A 19,377-nucleotide genomic window follows, 5' to 3' on the forward strand; every position below is an offset into this window, starting at 1 on the left:
GGTGGGCAATGTGATGTTATGGAAATTCGGAAAACAATTGTTGCCAGTGAACAAAAGCTACCAGTTCGGATTCGCTAACTGTGCATTAAAACGCCTTAACTCCGGTTTGATTCAGATTCACAATAATTGCCGATTGTAAAATTTTGCCTCGTTTCATCTTCAAAAAAGATTTATTATTTCTTTTATATCTTCGTTTATTATCCTCTTCGAGCATCTTAAAGTGTTGATTTGTTTGTTTTCGTGTCATAAATATAATATGTTGTTGTTTTCATTTTAATCAATCATTTGTATCTCGTCATCTTTTCGCTACCAATACGTAACGGAACAGTTGTGTGTAAACGGATAGACGGATGCCGGCGGGTACTAGGGGTAGCGCTAAGACTGGTGGTTGCTGATGGGGGCTTATTGGAGGCACACTCTCCTTCGATGTCCAAAAAATTAATGAGTCAGTGTTGTATGATAAAATAAGTAAAACTAGAAAGCAAACAATAAAAAACGTAGTTCCTCTGTAACTGAGAACGATGATGGGGCGCGTACCGGAGGACGGCGTGTGAATGACAGAAATGCAGAGTCAGTGGAGCTGGAATCAGACATAACAGTTAAACTTCTCAAAAATTATTGGCGGCCTCTTAGTCCTACATCCTTAATATCTGCTATTTCAACGTCCACTTGGCCACTTCCCCTCTCTTTCTGCCAATCTCTGTCTCTCTATTCCTCGCTCTCGCTATTCTTGCTCCAAGAAGACCAAACTGCGCTCTATGTTTTCTCCTCCTTTTCCTTATTGTACCGTTCCAGTTCCTTCAGGAACTGCGCCTTCGGTTTCATCACGTTCGGCCGGTCTCCGCGACACTTCGGACAGAACCAGCGGCCCTTCGGTTTCGATATGAGCGACACGCAGCTGAAGTGGAACCACTCGATCGGGCATAGATCGTTATCACAGAGGATCATTTCTCCGAATGAAATCTAAAAGAAGAGAAAGTGTTTGTTGAAAAAAAAGTCCCCTGATCGATTGTGATTTTCGGAGCATGGAGAACTTACCTGATCGCACAGGCAGTACGTGGGTTCATCTGGATCGACCGTTTCTTCGGCGGCCGGTGTTTCTTCGCGCGCTTCCCGCGCCGCCTGTGAGCCCCGGCCACTGCCGGCCGCCTTTCGCTTCTTCTTCTTGCCCGAGGTTGCAGCGCCGGTTCCGCTGCCACTGCCACCAGCGCCTCCACCACCGCCACCAGCGTTGCCGCCACCGCCGCTGTTGCCCTTCTTGCCACCGCCACCCTGATTCGAACCGCTCGACTGGGAACCCGTTCCACCACCGGCGGTAGCGCCACCACTGCCACTGACACCGTTGCCTCCGCTGTTATTGTTGCTGGTGCTGTTCTGGCCATTGCCCCCGTTACTGCCGGTAGCTCCCTTGCCTCCTCCACTGCCGATTGCCGTGCTGTTGCCACCACCCTGTCCATCTCGGCCGGACAGTCCGCTTACGTTACTATTATGGCCACCACTTCCTGCACCACTCGCACCGCCGCTCCCGTTTCCGCCGTTCATAGTTCCATTGCCACCGCTACCGTTGTTGCCGCTAGCGCTGTTGCTACCTCCCACAGCACCTAGTGAGCCACTGACCACGTCCTGTTTGCTACCGTTTCCGCCAGCTCCAGACAGCGCCATACCGATCGACTCACCAGTGCCACCGAGGCCACCTAACACTCCCGGACCGGGAAGACCACCGACACTATCGATTGAAGAATCGATATCCATTGGGCTGGCCCCACACGCAGAATTGGGGGTGTTGGAGCCCGCACCATTCGCGGCACCACTTTGCTCGTTGCGTGTCCTTCGCGCACGTTTCGAGCTACGCTCGTTACCCATCAACCCACCTCCACCACCACCGTTGTTTCCACTGTACATCCCGGAGGCGCCCCCATTACCACCGCCCTGGTGGCCACCAACTGCACCACCGAGCGCCGTACCGTTGCTGGTGTGCTGCAGTAGGTGCGTGTTTGAGCCAACGAGTCCTGCACCTCCGTTGCCATTTCCCGGTCCGCCGTGGCCGGAACCGTTGCCCGGTGCCCCGTACTGTCCCGGGCCGTTGTTCACACCGACGCCACCCGTTCCGGCACCCTGGTAGCGATCCGATACGATGCCATCGATGAGACGGTTGCTTTCGTCCCGCGATTGTTCGCGGATCGAGGCGAAAAAGTCCTTCCCCAGGTGCAGGTAATCCTGGTCCAGTTGGCGCGTTTTGTGGTCGATCAAGTCCTGCAGCTGCTGGACGATCTGCAGCTTCTCGTCGCCCAGTTCCTGCGCCGCAATCAAACTTTGCTGGATGCGTGCAATCGCGCGCCGCAGAACGTTGCTCTGCTCGGTTGAACCAGACGAAGAGGATGACGACGACGATGGTCCGGAAGACGGTTCGGGGTGAGTCGACGTCGCATCCGGGCCCGGACCATTGGTGGAAGCAGTCGAGTTTAGTGCCGCGGCCGCTGCCGTTCCGTTCTGGGGCTGATTGAGCGTCCACTGCTCGTAGTACTGATGAACGTCCCGCAGGTGGCTTCGGTACAGGACGTCCAGCTCGCGGATGCGCGACAGATGGCGTTGCACATCGTCCGGGAGGTTTTCCACCGCATCCAGGTAATTTTCGACGTAGGTCGCCGAATAGTGCGCCTCCACCGTGACCGTCCCGATCATCCTGTCCACGTCGGGTGGGATTTGCGTTTTCCTTTTCTGCCGATTTCTAACCCGTCGCGGTCACTAGTTTATGAGTTCGTTGGGCGAATAACAAGCGGAGCGACATTTCCTGTTTGCTGCGACCGTGGCAACACAAACAAATGCGCAACACCACAAACGACGGGCAATGCACGGGGGCTGCTGGCCGTTGTCGGACGTAGCAGGCAGCGATTTTCGGCCACAAACGGAGGTTTTCGTGCAGCCAAGAATCCTCGAAATGCGTCGCGAGTGTCCTCCTTTTCGGGGCACTGCACCGACGCCGCCACCGTTTCTTTTCTTACGTACGCACCACACGACGGACGGCAGGAAGATTGCCTTTTACGGCACACGGAACGGAGAACGACGCCCGCAAAACAGGAACAAAGATTCGTCGCCTAAACACCACTTGAGGAGGAAACTGCGCTGTTATTCTGCGACCCTTTGAATTGTGAAAATTTATTAAAATTTGAAGATATGAAAACGATTGTATTTTCTTTACGTTCTTTTTTCCTGTGTTTCGACGCGCACACGCACACTGACGCCAGTTGGACGAAACGCTTCGCACGCACACGGATTCGCAAATGTCAAATTTGTTTTGACAGACGCTTCGTAAGCAAACGCTTCATTTATCGTTCACGTTTGGCAACTATCGGGGAATAATACACTAACTATACACTAAATAACACTAATAAATAAACAGTTTGGTAGCGCAGCAAAAAATGCTACGAGTTACAATGAAAATTTAGACAATTTTAAATTAATTCCAGTATGTTTTGCTGAGACTGTGCTCCACGTGACCGAAATGGCAGTGTTTGAAGGAAGCGTTTCCTGCTCGGTCGAAAAAAACGAGAGAGAATAGAGAAAGATAGAGAGAAAAGAGACCGGGAAGGCAAAAACAGAGCGCGGGAACTCCAGGTTTGAACACCTTCAGGCGGTCAGAAAGTCCCGAGACAGATTTCAGTTGGCGGAAAAAAATTTTGAACTTTTGCCGGGTCCGGACGTATTTTCCCGTCGAATTTCACGCGTAATTTTCACTGTTCTTTCATTTTCGCTTGGCAACTCACAGTTGAATTTGAAATATCCCGGCTCCGCGTTCTGTGGAAGAATATAAAGTTTGTTTTACGTTTCGTCATCTGCTCAAAGTGCTCGCATCCTGTGTATCGCACCGCGCGGTCCGGTTTGATCCAGATTTGCTCCTTCGCGAAAGAGTTTTGCCCTGAAACCGCCTTTTGTGTCGAAAGTGAGACTGAATCTGAATTCTGACTGCTTTTTGCGATCCTTTCGCCAAGTGCCAAGTGTTAAGTGCGTTTCCTGCTGCAACGATGACTTCCACCAACTTCACGGTCGGATTCGGTGGACAGAACTCCAAGTCCTCGAGCAGGTAAGGGTTTGCTGGAGAATTTACTATTGGTTTGGGCCAACCTCACAGTACTGAATTACTTTAGCTAACTTTAATGCAAACATGCTGCCTGTCTTTTGGGGACTCTCGGTCCGCATTCCGTTTGTGCATTTTTATGCGCGTCCCAGATTGTACATTCTGGTGCCGCGGTGGTTCCGATCTTTCGCGATAGCTGATCCTGCCTGCCAAAAGGTCATTGTGCAGGTTCACAATGCTGGGGTGTCTCGCGGCGAACGGGTGTGGACCGTTTTCGCTCGTTTTGGGCTCGATCGCGCCCGGCACATGCAGGAATGGCCGTGAGAAGCAAACGCTGGAAAAGTCGCTGTCTGTTCTGCAGCGACCTCTCGAGCGCCCCTTTCCGCCAAACGGAGCATGAACGACGGCGCACCAAGGAGGTCGAAGAAGACGGCTCAAGAGGACGGGGTCTGGTCGTGAAGAATGTGATCATGATTCACCAGTTCGCCTCCCGGTCCAATGGCCCCAAAACGGATGGTTGCCGGCGGGACGAGCATGTCGCGTCTCATTTAATCACAAATTGTGTGTTCCTTTTTGCCGATGCCGGGCAGTCATATGGCCCGAAACATGAAACTCATCGTTTGCTCATTAAACGACCGTTTGTTTGCTTTCGTGGACAGCAGGAAGTCCAAAAGGAAGGCACGAAACCGTGACTGATAGGATTTTGTGTGTTAATCAATGTTTATTTACCGAAGGATAATTAATTTAGAAACGGTGAGAATTATGCGCTTATCGTATGCAAAAAAGCGAAATGCTAACTCAATGTCACTCCAATGCCGGGGAACCTTATCGAAGCATCTGCCAGAGATAGCGCGAAGATACCGCTGGCGCGTTCTAATTACAAAACACACCATGAAAAACGGGGTTTGCTATTTGCGAGGCTTTTTTTCGCTCCAACCGCCAGACAGGCTGCCCTTCTGCGGCGGAACCTTCGGGAAGCGTGCCAAGGATTCTTGCATTGAAAGTCGGCATGTGGTGTTTGCTCCATCAGAGAGCCTCCATTTCCTGCCCATCATAAAACCATTCAAACTTTGGGCTCCCTGGGCTGGAGCTACTTCTCGTTAGGGGCAGCATAGAACAAATCGTTTTACGATCATCGTGCCCATACACGTGCAGGCCAGTGGATTCCTTCCGCATGCAATATGGTTCCGGCGGATGGGCAAGGAATTCGGCCCGCTGCCCCGTTCCGGTTGGCCGTCCGGCCTGTGATGCTGGGTCTGAAGTCGCACAGGCCGCCAGTGGCACTTATTGCACCATGCAGCAGGCAATCCAATTATTTATGGGCTTCTTGCGCGCACTGCCAGCGTGGAAAAGGCTGCGGCCGTGCCATTGCTTAGGGTCAGTAGCGGTAGTAAAGATGTTTTGGTTACGGTCCCGTGGAACGAAAATCAATTTCTAAACGCCAACCTTCGCATATTAGCCCGTCTAGAGTAGGGAACGGGGAATGGAATGGAGTTTAAGGTTTTCTTTGCGCAGCGTTTCGCTTGGAAAGAAATCGGTCCAATTTGCCCCGCGGACTGACTCCTTCGTTCCACTGGAGCCTCTAGAGGCTCTCCACCGATCGCAATCGCGATCTTCCAGAGGCACCTCAGTTGGGTCCTAATGCCGAGACGACCGGCTCTCCAACACGTAATCGAAGCTCGTTTGCACGTAGGTAGGCCTCTCCGTTCTTCGGCCAAATCTGCTGTCGTTTTGTGTTTCATAATTACAAATCCCTCCACCAGGGGCACCCGGGAGGAGTGCCGAAGGGCTGGCGGTGGCCCACCCTGTGGAAGCAGATTGTGAGTTGGATACGCACTTTAATTCCTCCATCTTGGTGCAACGTTGCCCACTTGCGGCTGGCTGACAGTCCGCTTCCTACCTTCTAAGCTGGTCTCATTATTACGCTCGATTTCAGGTATGACGGCTACGGCTCCTCCGGCGGTCAGGTTTGGCTGGTTCCACTGTTCTCGTCCCGTGCTACGGTATTCCGCTACTGCTGCGTGCCGCTCCTGCGTAGGCATTGAACGCAAACCTGCCCATGGTGGTTTTGCGCCTAGTTAGGGAACAAGAACAGCTCCCCGCTTCACGTCGCTACGGATCGTGTCCCGTTCCTCTCCCGTGCAGCGCCGCAACCGGTGTCGCAGGTCGAATCGGTGACTGCCATTTGGTTCCCCGGCTTGTGGGCAGAGTGAGGTCTCGAGATCACAGATTCCGCTCAGTGATCGCGATTTCATGTCGATCAACACGACGGACACTACGGAAATCCATTTCAGGCGGGTGCCACGCGAAACCAGCCTTGTCTGTGTTGGGGAGACTTCGCGTTTGAGATACCTTTTTCGCGTACGACTTACGCCCGTGGATATGCCGCCAGCCTCGAGAAGCTTTTCAGACTCGCGCCGCGGTGGTCCCTCCAAATTCGGTGGCCAATTCGTGCCTTAATATGCATCACTCCTTGGAACCCACTGCTCGCTCTCCCTTGTGCTGTTATGCGTTTGCTGCTCTTGAAAGTGATCTCAAGGTTTCAGGAAGAACCACTTCATTCTCCGGCCCGGAGTGTGTCTCGCCCCGAAATTTGACGCGAACCGAGACTCTCCAGGACGGACGAGAAGAAGTCCTCTTTGTGAACGTTCAATCGTCGCTGAGCAGACACTCTTGGCTCCAGAAAGGGTTTCTGCTGCCCGTCCCCCAGCCTCTACGAACGCGACACGCTTCAACGCCTCCGTACGGGCCAAGAAAATTTCCATTCGTTGCGTGGGGTCATACAGACACCAGGCTCGTACGCGGAAATCAGTCGGAGCAAACGCTGTCTGAAAGGAAGAGACCGCCGATGACTCACTAGGGCGGTAGAGCAGGAAATGGTGAACTGTCTTGACTCCTGCCGGCACTGCTGTCCCCGGAGCGGGCGAAACGATGAATCAAAGGATTGTATGCGGCTTATGTAACACTGCTTTGGTCGTCCCCTGCTGCATCCGGGCGGAATTTAGTTCGATTAGATTCAGTTTTATTCACCCGCGGGGTTGAAAGCCGCAGCCGGCTCGGCAATGAACTGTGGCATTAGAACGGACGGCCGTTCGACTTGGAGAAACCTTCTCGTTTTCCGTCAAAACGATAAACTGGGATTTTTAAAGTCCATAAAAGTATTATCATCTTCTTAAAATGGCTTGGGTAAAATTTGGGAGACAGTGCGCTGCTTTTGATTTCCTAAAAATGTGTGATAATTGAGACATTTCCCGAGCCCTTTATTTCTCTGGCTCATTAGTAACATTTACAAAGGGGAATGTCGCTTTGCTATGGTCGTTTCCCGTTGTCGGGAGCCTGGGGCAACAGAAGGTTATAAATATTTAATGATCGAATGCGGAGCAAATCCCATCAACACTCTCGGTACGGGTTCGGGCCCTTGAAATAATGGTACAGGGTAATGAATTATGCGCCGAAAAGGGGACCATCAGAACGTATCAAGTTACAGTAACGAGTGGCAAGTGCCTTCGTCCGTCTTTTATTTGGCGAAGGGGAATTCTGGCAGCCCCTATGATGTTTCCGATGAAAAGGAAGCAATCCAGGATGTGATTGCCATTTCATAAGAATAATTTGAATACATACTGCTTTATCTTTAAGCGGAAACAATCCAATGAACTGCCCCATCTTTACTGCCTCAACGGAAATTCTGATATCTTTTTGAGACCACTTGTAACACTCTTCCCGGTTTCGAGGGCACAGTAGAGCGGTCTGGATTGACCATGGCCTGGTTAGCGTTCACCAGAAGTGAGTCACCATTCTGAATCTTCAACCCACCGGGCTAACGCTCCCGTCGTCCGGCAGACTCTTCGACCTGGTCCATAAGCCGGCGTTTCAAGGATTGGCAAATATTTTTTCCCGACAGTTTTTCGCTTCGTCGTTGCAGATGCTAGGTAGCAATCGTGGTGATGGGCAGCATCGTTCCCTACGACTCCTCTCATTGTCTGTACTCCGTAGCAGCCGGTGTAAGCCGATACTCTCTAATTGATTCCACTCTGGCCCGGCATCTATTAACCTCTTCATCTTGCGGTTCCTCGCGGTGGCCTCCCGAGCCCATGGGCCACACAACACGGCTTGACCGAGCTTGTTTGCCTCATCTGCGGGTGTTAATTGAGAAAATTTTCACTAGCGACCGTCCGACGGCAGCATTCCTTACGGCAACAGGCTCACTGGATGGCCAGAACTTGTCTGGAGTATGGCTACCGCAAGAAGTCAGCTCCTGTCTGTTATCAACCTCATTTTTTTCAGGCTCCGGTAACGTTCGCTAGGTTTGGCTTTGGTCTCCCGAGATAACTTACCGTAAGGAAACTAGTTTTATTTTCGACACTGTTTAAGCCAGAAGATGGTCTTGGTGTGAAAAGAGTCACACCGAGAGAAGCTGGCACACGTTAAAACCAGGAACTCGGCAGTTCCTAGAAGATAATATTAGAACGCACGTCGAGACGTTCGATCTCTGCGGCCATCACAGAGAACGAATTGTCACACCGTTCGCATGACGCATAGTGTTTTCGTTCTTTCCTTTTCGATCGGGCCGCGCTTCCTTCCAGAGACAGCATCTCTTTGTCGTCACAACAGCACCGATGAGTTATGGCGGTTAGGGTTGTCGCGTCTTGCAGCGAGTTAAGAAGACATGGGCGATGATGAGTAGGCATTCGATGGCTGACCTCCGGTGCCTAGCTGGCTTCAACCAGGACGTTCGAAACAATTGCCTTTCGCGCGAGATCGGCTGGGTAGAGTTTGCTCTCTTGTGGCCAACGCATGGCGAGTTTTTTTTATTATTTGCTCTCAGGCCAACCTTCTCAAGACTGTTCCAGTGGGAAGGTTCCAGCTGCATGTAGGATGGGTTATGTTTCGGTTTTCTCTTCTCCCTATTTGCGCACAGCAAGCACACATACATGCAACGAGTCGCGACGACATTGAGATATTGAAGTTTTTGAAGAATTACCCCGTCAATTGTCGGCATCAGGGCGCAGCTCTCCGGCGGTGCAATGACAAAGAACGTACCAGGGAAAATTACAGCCTCAAGAAGCTGAGCTCCACCGGATGGGCCGTCCTGTTGCGCGCGACTCTTGCATCGCGTTCTCTACATGGCTGGCACCCGGGTTATTGACTTCGCGTTTCGCTGTGCTAAAAGATTTATGTTGCTTCGGGCGCACGGGCTGACGATAAAATGATTGGCATCGAGGCCGCCGGGCCGGTGAAGGATTATCGGATTCATGCTAAGTGGTGTGTTGTGTCCTTTTTTGTATCTCATTTTGTTTCTAACCCTGGCCCCCGGTCGGAGTTCTGCGCCGTTGAAAATAGAGAAAATGGCGGCGGAATCGGTCGGTAGGAGCCACTTATCGCTGTTTATGCAGAGCGTTAGACCCTTTTTTGGCGAAGAAATAGATTGTAGCAAATTTGCATTTGCGCTGCGCTCTCGGGGCCGGTGCCGTGTTCTTGTTCCCTATTTTGGAAATCTTAGCACGTGCGTTACTAGAGCGCGGTATATAATTAGTCTAATCATATTCGCAGTGATTTATTCACTTGAGCGGCACATAGAAAAAGGTGGTTAATAGAACATCTTCCGTGGGCCACCTCTTGTTCCATTAATGCGCAAATCGGTTTGAAAGAAGAACAAAGAGGGTATCGAGATGAGTGATCCGCCTCAAGGCAAACGCACAACGGCAATCCTATTAAAAGCCTGCCAAGTCATTCTTCAAATAACTTCCGAGAAGAAGGGAAGCCCAGAGGACCGAACTGCCACCGGTCTGGTATCGCTGCAGCTGTAAACCGTAAAGTGTCGCTTGTGGCGACAGGAAATTGCCAACACGGAATGAGTCATGTACGTCACCACTAGCCGGGCGACTGGCGACCGAGTTGAATTCATCTGCAGGATCATCCGGGATTCAAACCACATCGTCCCCCCAGCTGCTGCTGCTGGTGGACCCACTAGCTGTGGTTGGCGGCATCTTTTCTATCTGATCTCTCCAATGTGGCCCCTTTTTGCAGATGTTTTGATTGGCTTTTGGCACGTATCGGGTGGGCCAAAATTTTTTGGCACACAGTTCCATTTAGCACCACCACCGCTCTAGCGCGAACAACAAGAGTCCAAAGTCCTCGAACCGTGCCAAATATCGCGCTCCGTTCGAAACGGCGGCTGTTCGATCATCGAGAAACGGATTGGAACCCCCGGTCCAGCGAATGTTTGAAAATGCTTTTAAAAATCGATTACCACTTTAAAGCATCTCACAGGGGAATACTCAGAATAACTAGGTTCGGCGTTTGGAAGAACGTCGGCCTAGAACCCGGCAATCTAAATGAATTAAAGAAGAACACCGAGCCATGGAATAAAACTTGTTCCCGATCCCGCCGAGCGCCGGCTCCGGTGCTGCTTACCCTAACGAGACATGGCCATGGCCCGGCTTGTGGGTGGTTTAACATAAGAGAAAACAAGAAAAAAAAGAGGAAGATAGAGGAAGAGGAAGACGAACGAATGACGGCAAAGGTCGTAGCTCTGGAAATTGATTTTTAGCCACTCGGTGGGGCACCACCTCTTCACGTCGGAAATTCCTCGAATGAAAGTGGTCGCTTAGTGTCGGAGAGTGTGCGTGTCTAACACGATGACCACCGGCAGGAAGGGCGGCAGAGCACAGTTCGATTGGCCACTTCGGGTGCGACATCTTCCCGTAACCCTCGGGGAATAGTGTAGCGGCGTGGGGCAGTGGGGCCAACACCCTAATCACTGAAGTCCACTGGAGCACCAGCAGGACTCGCCCAAGAGGTGCGCGCTCTTCCTCGAGGTCTGCTAACGGTACTGATACCCTCTGCCGCTGCTGGGAAAAGGTCTTCTTCGTGGTGTGACCGCGGATGATCCGGACACCATCGAATGTAGGTGTCCGCGGACCTCCGGGCACCGAAAAAGGTGTCGTGTTCCCTCGAGGGTTTACGAAGATTGTGCGCACCCTTGGCACCGATTGTAGCCGTCGGGACGTCTTAATGGGGGTGCCCTACTAGGTCTGGGATCTTCAGGCGATTGACAGGTTCAGTCTACTTCGCTGGTATCACCTCCATCTCGTCGGTGCCCGTGGATGGCGTGGATCCACGTTCAAGGACAAGGGCGGTGTCCTCAAACTGCCCGCTGATCTCGAGGTCACATCCCAAGGGGGGGTTAACCCAAGCGACAACTGAATTGTGGAGTCGGATTCGAGATTCCCAAAGGGTTACTTTTGAATTTCCTGGAGAAGTTGGATGGCCACCAAAACCCATCCAGAGAACGGCGCGTTGGAACAGATCCGTAGGGGGGGTCTGTGTAGGTTTGTTGTTTGTCGTCCACCGTGCCATTTGTCTTTCGAAAAGTAGACTCAAATATGCAATCATTCCGGCGCGCAGCGCAAGGCAAGATCTCCCCGGAGCAGGAATGTGAAATCTGCTGTGATACTTTGGCTATGATTAAGTCGTCTGACCTCCGCGGATACCCCGGTACCGGGTGCGCTCGCTCGCGGGGCTCGCTTCTCCGGAATGCGGCATCCAACCGAACCTCGGGAAGGTGGAAGAAACACAATCATAAACACTTTAATCAACGCGGTAAACTCTTGGCGGTGGCCTAGCTGAACCGGCGGTCTGTGACAGGCGGAAAAAGTTTCGACAAATATTGACCGAATCGGGAAAGAGAGAGAGAGAGAGAGAGAGCGCGAGTGAGAATGGGGTGACCACGGAACACGAATCCGATGTGGAACATCGTTCCCTGCTTCTTCTCGTCGTAACCCCCCCGGGTGACGGTCAGTGACGCACCCCGAGCAGAGCTGCTGCTGTCAGTGAGAACTCAGCCTGCGCCGTCTGACCTGAATTGTTCTGTTGGTTTGCCGCTGCTGGCATGCCGCGCGCGCACAGGAGGAGGTCACTTGTGACAAGATGCCCCTGTAAGAGAGCGCGGCCGAAAGGACCTGGTTGGAGATAATTAGGTTTGTTTAAACGCGTCGCCGCGACTCGCTGTCAGCGAGGGCAATGCGGAAATGATGATTTATTTTCTTTATTTTTTCGTACTCCGTTTCTGTTTAACTCCCTGCCCAAGTGTCTCCTCTGATTCCGCACTAGAATGCAATCGAGGTCTCCGGTCGGCGGCACCGTTACCCAAGAGAAACGGCGGGTCGGGAAACATTTTTGCAAAAAGATTTGGAATTCTATCGGCCTACCGGTTGAGGGTCGTTTATCTTCTGCTGAGCGCTGCCCGGTTAAGCCGATTCCGGAAACCTGGCCGTCTAATCTTGTGGTCCAGCGTCAGCAATTACCCGCCGACTAACTGTTACTGCTGCTCTGGTCGCGCAGAATTGTTTTGTAAGCGGATGCCTGAGCTGAAGCTGGCGGCATCATCAGAAAATCGGAGTTGCTAGAGGCCAGCGTGTAGTGATGAGGCCACAACTTGTGGTTGACACCTAGGAGCGAGAAGGGAGAATGAACAAGAGACGCATCACGCGGACGCACTTCGTTATCGGGGTTGGCGTGAGCCGAGATTCGCGAGAGGTTCTTTCCCTTGAACGTGGTTGACGGTTTCAGATTACGGCTGATTTCCGCATGGATGTAATGTAAACCAGACCAGTCTTCTGGTTGTTACCACTGCCCGTTTGTGTTTTGATGCTGTTCGCCCGTGAGGCTAGCGACCTCGCCGACGTGCACTTGTGAAAATGTTCTTTCTAGCCTGCCAGCTTCTCCTTACAGACGCGTCAGTTACGCCATGGTTGCACTCACAAATCATAATGATTTACTCAGGCGGTTCCAATGCTCCATTTGACCGGAGCCGTCGCTCGTCTGGCCCTGCCACCAGTAGGGTAGTTCTTATAAATTCTACAGCCTGACCGACGGCACTGCTGCTGGTTCGTAGCTAATTGAGAATTTTCGTGGCCCCCAAGGCGTGACATGCGGGGGGTTCTATTGGAGCCAATTATGGCAGCACCCTGAGGTCTCTCGGGCGCCACGGAAAACGATAATTCTGCATCGTGGTGCGTGTCCAACGGGTGACCGATTGGTTCGGCTTCTTATCAGTTCCGGTACCCGGCGTTGGGACGTGACGTTCTTTTCGACCCACGTCCTCTGTTGCAATCGTCCTCGGTCTTGCGCTCGGTAATCTAGTTCCGATTACGTTCCGAAGTTGCTTTGTTTGCTTTGCAGTGTTGTGGAGGGAGACCCTTGAGCACAGAACGGTTAAGGGTTACCAGCGGTAGCGGAAGTCCGGCGCTTCCGCCATCATCTAGTCCGCAAAAACCGATGCCCCAGCGCGTCCCCGCGTGACAAAATGTCCGCCGTTCCGTCGCCGTCGTCTGCCGGAGAAAGGAGTAAAATGGAAAATGGCAGGCAAATGATTGCTGGGGCCTCCCCGTCGTAAGTGACAGATTAAGGCCGACGCCTGGACGCGCCACAACGCTTGTGGGGCCGGGTCCAGGAGCTAGGGGTTGGCTAGCGTCCGCCGGTGTCGTAAAAAACGGCGGCTGTCACGCGATACGGTTCCGTGATGCGGTTACTGCTGCGGCCGTTCGATTAATGGCATGTTGCTCCAGACCACGTGCGTTCTTGGAGTCGGCGTCCGGCCGAGTCAATGGCCTGCGAGACCGGCGGGACCCCTTTTTTCTACAACGACTCCGATAACATTCTTCCTGCCGATCACCACGCCGGCTGTCTAGTCCGGCGTTTATTCTGGGAAGGATGGGGGGCACGAGGTAATGATAGGTGTGCTACGTGTGGGGCCCCCTTCTAACGGCGTGTCCAGTTTGTGCGCCACGTCACCAGGAGGAAGTGCAAACCGCGCCACAGGGCGGCGTCATCAGGCGATATCGGAAAGGGAAAGTGAAGTTATCAATGCGTCCCCTAGAATGCCTTAGAGTGTGACACATGCCGCGTGTGTGCTGATGGCATCAAAATCACACTCCCAATGTTGGTCTGGGGACCGACCACACCCTGTAGGCATATGAGGACGTAATGTGAGTAATTGTCTCGCTCATTACTGGAACTACTGCGATCGGCGGGAACGACGGTGGTGATGTAGATACACGGACCGCATACGGCGCCACGTTCTTTTGGACTGCTTTGGACCTGCTACTTGTATTCCACCCTTTCTCGGTCTGCGCTCGGTTGAATATTTTATTCTCACTCACAACCGAAGCGATGCACTGCACTCTGTGCGCAGCACACATTGTGACGCTTTGTAATTTTAATACAATTAGTCTGTATGCTGAAGAACTAGAACTGGAGAGTCGTGTTGTACCTTCCAATACTAAAATGGTTTGACGAAGAGACCGAAGAGATAAGCCCGGACGGAAGCGAATAGAAATGTGTAGATCCACTGATATGGTTACATTTTTCGATAATAACAGCGCTAGGCCATTAGCTCTCTCACCTATCTGAGTACCAACGTTTGTTGGGCTTACACTTGTTGTCCCCTCTGCAACTACCGGGAGCCATCTATTCCGTCAATTATCTATCGGGACCTACCAAGTCTCTATCTGAGGGTGGTTTAATAGCCAGCCTACTAACCGTTCGTTCGAAACCTTTCAGGTCAGGCTTCTGGGTGAGTTGCTTTGATGTTCTGTGACAGGGGTCCGTATTACTGCGCACGGTTTCGAGCAGTCATTGGGCACGCCCTACTTTCGACTGACAACTGAGTAATATTTCCAGCGATCAGAGAGTAGTTAGTCCACCATGCCCACGAACCATATGGAGGACCCACATCGATAAGATGACTGTGGATATTGAGACGAATCCGTAACGAAGCTTATCGAATGTGTCAACCCTCTTAGTGGTGCTGGTCCTCGGTCGTCAGTCAGTCTCTGGGTGACAGATCACAGTCAGCCTCGTCGTCAGCACTGCGACTGGATGGCACTGGCCAGCATATGAATGGTTCGTAGAACGCGACAGCGTAATCATTAAACCTAGACAAACAGGGCTGCTGCAGTAACAGCCACGCACGCAACAGCTGTCCACCCGAGGGTCGCTGTTGCTGTTGCAATCTCTGTGCGTCCGGCGTGTCCGGAGATGACACATATCAGAAAATGATGACAATTATTATCTGCACAGCTTGCGTTTGTGTGCTGTGCCGGGCAAGCAAACTCTGTAGCGACCTCTCCCGTGCTGGTGGTGGGATGATTACAAGACCCCGGGTGGGCCGGAGTGGGAAAAACTCATTTCCGGCAACGATAGAACCATCGAGTAAATAATTTACAACTGAACACGTTGTTGAAGTAAGCACAAGATGAGAGTGCATCTGACGTGAGGTATTCGTAGAGATCGGTAATTGTTTGCGGGCGTTTCATGTTGTTTCAAATTACTCTCTAGTCTAATTTTATATTTCGCCTTTCTTCTCGTTTTAGGTACGTGTGTAACCAGCCGCTGCGTATGCCGATCTGCAAGCTGATTGAACATGAACCGGGTGGTCAGTCGATAACTGGAACACCAAATCCGTTGTTACCGTACCGTAGCATTGTAGCCGTACCAGGGAACCGTAGTATCGACCCCATACACGCGGCGTTTTGTATTTCAACTCGTATTTTTGCAGAATTGCCATTTTTGGGGACAAAACCCGTTCCCACGTCGTTCTGCGACGTTGAGGATGCAATTTGCCGCATGGCGAGACCTCGTACGATTGTATTTATTTCTTTCCAGTTGACCGTAATGGGGGAGCTTTGCGGATCGTTTAAAGGTGATCAACGTTGACCACTACGGTATTCCGAGAAAGTTGTGTAAAAGTTTCCAACTAAATAATATCCAAGGAGATCTCCAAAGGTAACGCATCGTTTTGCAACCTTTTTGTCCAGAAACGAAAAACCAAATTAGCATAATGCAGACGTATGCGTAGTGCCTTCCTTTGCGCAAAGCCTGACGACCACGAGCGAGACAAGCGAGAGCCTTGGAGCGTCTCGAAAACTTTAAAACGAGAACCGAGCTTCTGAACCTGATTAAATTGTTATTTCATGCAGCCGGCCGGCTCGTGGTAATAAAATTAAACAACGTCTACCGCGCCCGGCCACCACCTTCATCACTGGTCCCGTTCTGTGAGTCGGAGTGAGAACTGGTTCGGAAATCTACACAAACTCCCGCGGTATGAGCCGCGGTTCGGGAAGAACACATGTACCAAGAAGCGATGCAAATGAGGGACCTGCACGTCGTGCTTTGTGTTTGTGTTTTTTGTTTGGAGGACCCGCACAAGCGGCGCAAACTTCACGTTGGAGCAAAGTTTTGGAGAACGGAACTCATAACCCGTACAACATGGACTATAATTTGCCGCCTCAGTGTACAGTTCAATTTATGCTACCTCAATGGTTTTAAGGTTTCGTCCTGCCTGTGCTTTGCGCTTTAAACTCTATAGTTCCGCTCCGTTTTAGGTTGATGACACTTTGGCAGCCGGGCAGCCGCGCAAGTTCAACATCCTCATCTGCATTTCCCAACCGCACCTTCCTGTTGCTTCGCGAATGCAAAGCACCAGAAGGAGCACGACGCCCGTCGGTCGGCTCGCATGCCCGCATTGCATACGAAAAAAGGATCGTTGCGGTACAGCTCGGTCCTTTTGCCGCCCCGGACGCTGGTCGCTTGTAAGCTTTCGAGATTCGATGTCAAGCGTGTCCAGCGATGCAGTCCATCAAACGGAAGCGACATAATTTTAGATGCATTGTGTAGCATGTGGCCCGGCCGCGTCACCATCCCACGTCCGGTCATTGGCTGTAATCATCACTGATGTTTGGTGCGCAGAGTGTGGCTAGGGTCAGTGCACATGAGCATAGCCTGTTGAGTGAGTTTTTGCGGTAAGCAGCAGTTCGCATTGCTCAAGTTACCGGCAGACGGACCGAGTTCCGGGCCAGATGTGGTGCTGAGTCAAGGGTTCGTTCTAGACCTTGAGGGGACCACCTCCGGTGACTGGGTGTCCGGTAACGGCGATCCCCATAGCGGTACACTCCGTTGTCATTTGCTTTGGTCGGGGATAAAGCAAACTCCCACGGTGTGGCCTACGAATGTCCGAATCGGAAGAAGTCTGGTCTGGCCGCCTGACGACGTGTGATACCAGTTCGCATTGAAAGTCTCCAGATAACGACGCTGGAAAAGTCATGCGGAGGAGGTCTGTTCGTCTGTTGTAGGGACACCGATGGCCACGAGAAGCGCGAACGATTGTGATAGTTGGTCGTTAAGACGACATTCAACCGAAAGATCGCTAGCAAAACGCTCGGGACGGATTGTGGAGCGGGTTCAGTGAAGCACCCCGGATGGTCGAGAGTGCTTCAGCATCACGGTCCACGCAGATGGCGCGAGTTGACGTTGGCGTGACCAATTTGATTAATGTGACGGCGAAATAATACTGTGCATGGAGGCAGACTCATTATCACCGCCACCATTTCGGGGTCCTTCTGGCCTTTCGGTCTGTGACAAAAAAGCCTGGTGAAAATTTGCCAGAGAGCTTCGGTTCTTTGGTTTTTGTGGGACATTTTAATGTTTACCAACGTTGTTTCGTACAGACCTGGTCGTATATCTGGAAAATTATTAGTTTCAACTCCGACGACGTGTCTTTGATTGGTTTGTGGAGTTGCTTTTGACACAATGAACTAAATCCGTCCATCCGTCGGGAAGCTTTCGAGCCGGGCGATGGACCTCTTTTCTGGCGCTTCCCTTTAAACGGAGCCCAATCCGCTGTCCCAAATGGAGCCCAATCCGCTGTCAGTCCGATCACCGGCAAGAGTGACAGCTCAACAACATTTTCGCGATCCTCTCGCGTGTCACAGTGGTGGTTGGTGTCGTGTCGCGGTATGCTATAGCCGCACCTTCGTGTTCGTTCTGGTTTTTGGTTCTGTGTCGGCGGCGGCGGTGTCGGCTTTCGACTAATCACAAATTTGGCAATTTTGTAGCATCACCAGCATTGGCGATGGATACGTTTAGAAGCAAAAAACGAGTAAAAGTGAAACGCAAACCGACCACGAGGCCGCGGGCCACTTTTCGCGTGTACGATTCCGTTCGATCAGCAGGTTTCGTTTACGTGAGGATAATTGAAAACCTCGTATCGTCGTCCCCCATATCCGCCCGAGTCCTGGGCCGCGCGGGGGAACTCGTTTTTGTCTGCACGTTTTTTTATCACACTGTTATGTAGTGTGGGGCTTTAGCACGTCATTATTCCATCGTTCATTACGTGCCGGCTTGAATTTTCGGTCACGTAGCGGTTCGAGCCCCGTCCGCAGGAGTAGTTATATTTATGTTTTACCTTTTTTCGTGGCCCGTGTTGGGGTCTCTTCCTTCTCCTGGCGTGTCTCCGGCTCCGGCCATTTATCAATCTCTGTCGCTTAGATTGGCTTTAGCCTTCCGTCCGGAGTCGTTCGATCATTCTGGGGCCTAGCTTGGCCAACATCCTGGCCCCCGGCGGACGTTTATTTCACCCGTGCAGTTTGCTGCAGATTTTTTAATTTCATTCCATCCACGCCCGTCACTTTATATTGCATTTGCTGGCTGGCTGACCGGCTGCGAAAGGGAACTTTATGATTCCCAACGGGCTGCAGCGAGGCATCGACATGCAGCTATTGATTTTGTGTGTGTCGAGCGAAAGGAAAAGTGAATTGGTTTTGTTCAATTTGCTCGAACCGGTCGATGGTGGCCACCGAAAGGTCGGTTGCGTTATGATTCACGTGTTTCGTAAGGGCGGAAGCGTTTGGCGATCTTGTTTGCATTCCGGGGGTGTTTTGCGCTTCTGGCGACATTCGATTCGATGGAATAAGAAATCAATCAAAAAAGGGTAAGATAAAGTTGACATTTGATAAATTGTTGACTTCCTCTAATGGTTGGTAAATCCCGGGACTCACGTTAAGAAACACATCGAGCTGGCATAGCTCAATTTTGCTTACTTAAGCATAGCTTTCATCGACACTAAATATGATACTGATTCTTGATACGACACTGATTCACTGATGTTTCTATACATCTTTAAGGCATTTTTTTGTGTTGTGCTGGACCTCAATTTTTGGTCCACGATTGTTAATAATTGCGCCTGGGCATTGCTCCGAACCGCGATCATCCATATAGTGGTTCGATCTGTTTTTGTTTTAGTCAACTGTGCTGACACCTGGATTTGTTTTCGAAAAATAACTATTCATCACACATCACACAAAAAACCTTGATAAATATAATCACTTTCACCCAAAGTTGGTTTGAATCCATTGATGACAAAAAAGTGAAACAAAAGTAAAATACAAATTGTAGTAACATGTAAAAAACAATCACAGCAAAGGTTAACATTTTTCAAAACGGTATGACTATTTTTATATTTA

At 51.3% G+C, this 19,377-nt stretch overlaps 1 protein-coding gene across 1 annotated transcript; it reads right to left on the bottom strand.

Moving 5' to 3' along the window:
* Window positions 1-161: 161 nt before the first annotated feature.
* LOC131209043 (uncharacterized) lies at window positions 162-3,169 on the bottom strand. The gene is made up of 2 exons (XM_058202013.1): window positions 1,039-3,169; window positions 162-963 (listed from the first exon to the last, which is right to left on the bottom strand). Exons 1-2 carry the CDS (start codon window positions 2,680-2,682, stop codon window positions 757-759), a joined length of 1,851 nt encoding a protein of 616 aa, XP_058057996.1. The 5' UTR covers window positions 2,683-3,169; the 3' UTR covers window positions 162-756.
* Between the last annotated feature and the right edge of the window lie 16,208 nt (window positions 3,170-19,377).

Source organism: Anopheles bellator, chromosome 2, assembly GCF_943735745.2.
Source record: "Anopheles bellator chromosome 2, idAnoBellAS_SP24_06.2, whole genome shotgun sequence".
NCBI lineage: Eukaryota > Metazoa > Arthropoda > Insecta > Diptera > Culicidae > Anopheles > Anopheles bellator.

What these genes read in the sequence shown, in the direction of transcription:
- LOC131209043 (XM_058202013.1), bottom strand. Translation starts at nt 2,682, where the DNA reads ATGATCGGGACGGTCACGGTGGAGGCGCACTATTCGGCGACCTACGTC. An exon ending in CGTACTGCCTGTGCGATCAG is followed by an intron (nt 964 to 1,038) that starts GTAAGTTCTCCA and finishes CTCTTCTTTTAG; the next exon opens with ATTTCATTCGGAGAAATGAT.